Source organism: Camelus dromedarius, chromosome 18 (genome assembly GCF_036321535.1).
Source record: "Camelus dromedarius isolate mCamDro1 chromosome 18, mCamDro1.pat, whole genome shotgun sequence".
In the NCBI taxonomy this organism is placed as follows: domain Eukaryota; kingdom Metazoa; phylum Chordata; class Mammalia; order Artiodactyla; family Camelidae; genus Camelus; species Camelus dromedarius.
In genome coordinates this window covers 4,361,694-4,368,219 of record NC_087453.1, presented here as the reverse complement: position 1 = coordinate 4,368,219, position 6,526 = coordinate 4,361,694, and the positions used below count along the sequence as shown (strand labels likewise).

Below are 6,526 nucleotides of genomic sequence, written 5' to 3'. Positions count from 1 at the left end.
ATTGCCAGTTAGCCCCTGGCCGTCCCGCATTCAGGGCGGTCTTCGCCCGGGCCTTTGACTGTGGGCAACCGATCGACAACATCCTTAGGCAGGTGTTCCCCCAGCCTGTGCTCCATCCCACCTGCCTGTCAGTGGGAGGGCGACGGGTTTCCAGCAGTGGGCTGGGTCAAAGTTCCATCCACCAGAAGTTGCGTAAGAGTTTACTATGGCTGGTCCGGGGCTGAGGCCTCCCAGCACTCATTAACAATGGTCCGTTCAATGATTATCTCCCCGGGGTTTATTGTGGTGAGTCGGTCCAAAGCATAACTGACCGTGGCCGTGATCCAAAGGCCTGCCCCTGACGTCAGGGACGAGCCTCCCTGGGGTGTGGCCGAGGGGCAGGGCCTTTCTCCTCCTTGGAATTTAAAGCCAGGAAGTCCTGCCACCGAACCCCAAACAGGGCTTTCCCACGGGGAACGCACGCTCACCGGCCGGAAGAACTTTGAAGGAAACCTTTGCATCTCTGGTGCAGATCAGCCACAGAGAAGAGAGGTAGGTAGAGCTTTATCAAGTACCTTTCTCAGGAGTTGCAGCCCTAAAAGGAACTCATCTTTTTTCCTTCCAGCTAGGATGTCTGTCTGTCTGGTGACATGCAACCCAAACAAAGCGGGTGGAGTGTTATTTTATTTTAATTTATTTTAATGGCGGTACTGGGGATTGAACCCTCAGGCGCGCTAAGCATGCGCTCTACCCCCGGGCTATACCCTCCCCACCAGGAAGCCTGTGCTTCTGTTGCAGGGAACCCCGGCCAGCCCCTCAGCACAGCCCTGCAGAGATGCCTCCTCAGATCTCAGACGGCCACAGCTACTCAGCCAAAGTCATCCAGGGCTCGCTCGAGAGCCTATCCCAGGCTGTGAGGGATTTCGTGGAGAGCAGCGCCAAGCTGTGTCAGCCTGACCAGATCCACATCTGCGATGGCTCCGAGGAGGAGAACCAGCAGCTACTGGGCCGCATGGAGGAAGAGGGTGTCATCAAGAGGCTGAAGAATTACGACAACTGGTGAGCGCAGCCCCGCGCCCGCGTCCACACCTGCCCCTCCGCGGGCGGCGGCGGGGGGCGGAGGGCCGCAGTTTTGCAGACTCTTGAAAAACTTACTAGAAGAGCCAGAACTGTAATTTTATGACGTTTGCAGAGCAACCCAAGTCTTTAGTGAGGTGGAGCCACAAACGCTCTTTGCAAACTAGATCCCTGATAAAAATGAAGGTCAGACAGTCCCTGTCCTAAAAGACTATCTCCTGGTCTAGTAAGTGTCTCCCTGACTGTGTCTCAAGCAGTGTGGTTGTGTCCACATGTATGGACCATCGTCAGTGTGCTTGGCACCTGCTAGCTGTGGAAAGTCACAAACTGGTCCATTCCTGAATGATGCTCGGCTGAGGGAATCCCTGGCACAGATGCCATGTGGAGTGGCAACACTTCCCTCTCCAGTCCTAACCTGTGTATCTTTGATTTTTGCAGCTGGTTGGCTCTCACCGACCCCAGGGATGTGGCCAGAATTGAAAGCAAGACTGTCATTATTACTCAAGAGCAACGAGATACGGTGCCCATCCCCAAAACTGGCCTCAGCCAGCTGGGTCGCTGGATGTCCGAGGAGGACTTTGAGAAGGCATTTAATGCCCGGTTCCCAGGGTGCATGAAAGGTGAATGAAATGTTTACTTGATTGGGCGAAATGTCAGCAAACCTTTTATTAGCATGTCTATCCTAATGGTAATTGGACTGGAAACTCCCATGGCCTCGGAGAACTTTGAGTTCCGAACGTGGGATTGGCCCTGTGGTGAAAATGTACATCGCAGTGCTGGCTTTATAGACTTTCTCATACGACCGTGAAAACGATTTCTATGCATGTGGATTTCCGTTAGCTTGGTGGAACCCTACTGTACGTTTATGAAAACTCTTTAATTTTTGCGTTCTGTTCACTTTCCAGAGGACTCATCTAAATCGGGGGGGGGGGGGCTGGCAGCTGCAGGGCGTGATGTTGTCAGAGGGAGAGCGAGATGGGGGTCCTGCTGGGAAAACCATGATGGTGGTTTGTGAGTCTAGGGTCATTTCTCACCAGTTCCCACCACTGGCCCCCCAGGTCGCACCATGTATGTCATCCCGTTCAGCATGGGGCCGCTGGGCTCACCTCTGTCCAAGATCGGCATCCAGCTGACCGACTCGCCCTACGTGGTGGCCAGCATGCGCATCATGACGCGAATGGGCGCGCCTGTCCTGGAAGCGCTGGGTGATGGAGAGTTCGTCAAGTGCCTCCACTCTGTGGGCTGCCCTTTGCCTTTAAAAAGTAAGCGTCCTATTTCAAAATCAGAAGCTAAAATTAGGAGAAAAAAAAAGCACTGAAATTCACGAAAGTGAGCTTGGCCTTGAACCCAGGCGGGGATGTGGCACACTAATGTGGGGCGTGTCCTCCTGCGCAGAGCCTTTGGTTAACAACTGGGCCTGTAACCCAGAGCTGACGCTCATCGCCCACCTGCCCGACCGCAGAGAGATCGTCTCCTTCGGGAGTGGGTACGGTGGGAACTCGCTCCTTGGGAAGAAGTGCTTTGCCCTCCGGATAGCCAGCCGGCTGGCCAAGGAGGAGGGGTGGCTGGCAGAGCACATGCTGGTAAGACACAGGAAGTTCTCCGGGTGCGTGGTCGAGGGCCGGGGAGGAAGAGAAGGTGGCTATTACCTACTGTGTTTTGGTTCCTATCCGGCAGGACACAACGTGCCCCAGGGACGGATTTGGAAATTCCATCAATAATTTTTAATTTGAATTCCTCCCACGCCTCTCTCCTGCTCTGGTGTTTGCAGGCATTGCTTGGCGTGTGGATGCAACGGCCACCTCCATCTCTACCTCGACTTTTTGCCTTTGTGTCCAAATTTCCCTCTTGTAGAGATAGCAGTCATATTGTGTTAAAGGTTCACCATACTCCAGAAAACATATATTAATCCACCTGAAGTGGATGCCTCTTTGAAGGACCTCAAATACCATAGCGATCCTTTGGGCCTCCTCATTCAAATTGTTCCTTTTGATACCTGAAGACGTAGATCTTGGGACCCTACCTTCTGGGACTTCCAGGCACACTCCTAGACTAAAGCCTGGACCTCTGTGGTGGGAAGGAGTGAAGAGCTGAAGGCAGAATCTTGTCTCCCACAGATTCTGGGCCTAACCAACCCCAAGGGCCAGAAGAAGTACTTTGCCGCTGCGTTTCCCAGTGCCTGCGGGAAGACCAACCTGGCCATGATGAACCCCACCCTCCCGGGGTGGAAAGTAGAGTGTGTGGGTGATGACATCGCCTGGATGAAGCTTGACTCACAAGGTCACTCTTTCAGGCCCAAGCGTTGAGGATAATACTTGGACCTAAGTAAAGTTTTGGCTCTCAAAACGCGCCAAATTCTCCGAAGTCCACAGTGGCTGGATTTGTAATTCGGTTATTTCAGATCTTACAAAAGCTTAGACATAGGTATTCTGTCAGCATTCTTTCATCGCATATCAAATCTGAATTGAAATGTGCCATATGTCACTGTTTGTATACATAATACATTTATTAAGATAGTTTGGTGGAAAACTGGTGAGAAAGAAAGAGTTGTCACGGTGTCAAAGTTAGCTGTAGTGGGGAGGGTCTAGCTCAGTGGTAGAGTGTGTGTTTAGCATGCACGAGGTCCTGGGTTCAATCCCCAGGCCCTCCATTAAAAGGTAAACAAACAAACAAACCTAATTACCTTCCCCTCAGCCCCCCAGAAAAAGTATAAAGAAGAAGTTGACTGTGATGCTTGGATGGAAAAAGAGAGCCATATTCCAGGGAGGAGGAAAAAAATAAAAGATTTGAGAATTCAGCACCAAAATCAGCCTCGGAAGATGCATGCTGTGCTTTGCTTGGCATTTATTTCTACTCCCTGGTTTAAAACTTTCCAGGGAACTTACGGGCTATCAACCCAGAGAATGGGTTTTTTGGCGTTGCTCCTGGAACCTCTGTGAAGACGAACCCCAACGCCATTAAGACCATCCAGAGGAACACCATCTTCACCAACGTGGCCCAGACCAGCGATGGCGGCGTTTACTGGGAAGGCATCGACCAGCCACTGGCCTCGGGCATCAGGCTCACTTCGTGGAAGAACAAGGAGTGGAGCCCGGAGGATGGTAAGCACCCCCGGGAGGCCCGGCGCCCCAGCCCGCAGGCGTGAGTGTCTGGCAGACGCTCAGGGCCTCTCCTCTCACTGTCGTAGGGGAGCCTTGCGCCCACCCCAACTCGCGCTTCTGCACCCCTGCCAGCCAGTGCCCCATCATTGACCCAGCCTGGGAGTCTCCAGAAGGTGTGCCCATCGAGGGCATCATCTTCGGAGGGCGCCGACCTACAGGTGAGGCTCTCCTGCAGCGGGGCCAGGAGCACGGGTGTGCGGCTGCTGGAGGACGTGGTGCCCTCTCCCCCAGCCCTGACCTCATGGGAGGGGGTCAGGGGTCTGGAGCACCCTTTCGAAACAGCAGGGCCGTGAGCTCCAGTGTAGAACCTGCCCTCCGCCCGCCTAGAGCCTCCAGGTCCTTGACCTCCTGATGCAGTTTCTAGTTTGACTTTGGCTCATGTAACTTCCACGTAGTGGCAACCGCCCTTCAGCTCTGGGAGGCAGGATGAGCTCAGATAGAAAGACGCCGTCCTGCCGAGTCTTCCCATTTCCGAGATGGCATCGCCGGCCAAGGGGTCTGGGTGTCAAGGCCTTTAAGGAGCATTTCTTTCTCCTGCTAAAGGTGTCCCTCTGGTCTATGAAGCTCTCAGCTGGCAGCATGGAGTGTTTGTGGGGGCGGCCATGAGGTCGGAGGCCACGGCAGCTGCGGAGCACAAGGGTGAGTCCCGGCTGCCTCTGGGGCCGCAAAGAGCAGTGATGGACCCACTCTCTCTGTCTCTGTCTCTCTGTATGTCTCTGTGTGTCTCTGTCTCTGTATCCCTCTGTTTCTCTTGTTTCTCTTTCTCTCTCTGTCTCAGTGTCTCTGTGTCTCTGTCTCTGTATCTCTGTGTCTCTATGTTCTCTGACTCCCTATGTCTCTTTCTGTCTCTCTGTCTCTCTCTGTGTCTCTGTGTATTCTCTGTCTCTATCTCTGTCTCTTTATCTCTGTTTCTCTTGTTTCTCTCTCTCTCTCTCAGTGTCTCTGTGTCTCTGTGTGTGTGTGCAGAGGTAGAGAGACCCATGGGGCCGTGTCGAAAACAAACGTGCCCACGGTGTCCTCTGAGCATCACTTAGAACAGCCCCCCCGCACCCAACCGTTAACAGGCAAAGTCATCATGCACGACCCCTTCGCCATGCGGCCCTTCTTCGGCTACAACTTCGGCCACTACCTGACCCACTGGCTTAGCATGGCCCAGCGCCCGGCAGCCAAGCTGCCCAAGATCTTCCACGTCAACTGGTTCCGGAAGGACAAGGACGGTAGGTTCCTGTGGCCAGGCTTTGGCGAGAACTCCCGGGTGCTGGAGTGGATGTTCAATCGCATCAACGGGGAAGGCGGCGCCAGGCCCACGCCCATCGGCTACGTCCCCGCGGAAGGCGCCCTGGATCTGCGGGGCCTGGGGGACGTCAACGTGAAGGAGCTCTTCCACATCTCCAAGGAGTTCTGGGAGGAGGAGGTAGAAGAGATCCAGAAGTACTTGGAGGAGCAAGTGAACGCTGACCTCCCCTACGAGATCAAGAGCCAGGTCCTGGCCCTGAAGCAGAGGATCAGCCAGATGTAATTGGACCCCACGGCCTTCAGTCCTCCCCCTTCCGGTCCCTAAGATGTCCCAGCTGCGCGAGAGACTGGCACTTCCTGAATTCTCACTGCCTGCAGCACTGTAATGATCAAACCCGTGAGCTGACCTGAAAGACACACCCTAATTTTTCAAATACGATGACAGAGCACAGGCTAGTGGGGAGCACAGGATAATGAGGTGGATGGGGAAATCTCAGCACGGCTCCAGGGTTCACTATCCAGCGCACGTTCGTTCAACCTAAGGACACTCAGGCAGAGCGTCTTTTCCGTTTTTTCTCTGTAGCTGTATCATTTCGCCAGAATGCACAGAAAAAAAAGTACTTGAGCTGTATGTTTGTGTATGTGTGCGTGTATCTATGTACTGTTGTCTGAAACATATTTAATACCTTTGGAGAAATCTTGGGCAAGATTACCTACTAGTTGTTGCTAGAAAGCAATGCTGCTTTGTTATTAACATGCGTGTTTAAATTATTTTTATATCCCTGGTTCCTTACCTTCACATAATTTCAACTTTCCTCCTTACCAATTTCAGGGGAAAAAAATCACAAAATAAACTTTTATAGAAAAGGTGGATTTGTTTGCTTGGTTTTTCTTACTTGAACTGCCAAGAAAAGGGGACTCTGATGAAACCCTTTGTGATCTAAGCTCCTGCAAAGAATATCGGGAGGGAAGTGTCAGGAGACTTATGGAGAGGGTGAGTAGAGGGGATGGAGGCAGTCAGATGGGGAGGCCTGAGCAGGGAGAATGTCACTCAGAGGTCACCTGACACCATA

General features: G+C 53.0%; 1 protein-coding gene across 1 annotated transcript; it reads left to right on the top strand.

Annotated features, from left to right (window-relative positions):
• Window positions 1-419: 419 nt before the first annotated feature.
• PCK1 (phosphoenolpyruvate carboxykinase 1) lies at window positions 420-6,324 on the top strand. Its single transcript, XM_010991598.3, has 10 exons — window positions 420-531; window positions 778-1,038; window positions 1,495-1,676; window positions 2,115-2,318; window positions 2,452-2,639; window positions 3,174-3,336; window positions 3,933-4,157; window positions 4,244-4,375; window positions 4,761-4,856; window positions 5,282-6,324. The coding sequence occupies exons 2-10, from the start codon at window positions 815-817 to the stop codon at window positions 5,734-5,736; spliced, it is 1,869 nt and encodes a 622-aa protein (XP_010989900.3). The 5' UTR covers window positions 420-531; window positions 778-814; the 3' UTR covers window positions 5,737-6,324.
• Window positions 6,325-6,526: the final 202 nt, after the last annotated feature.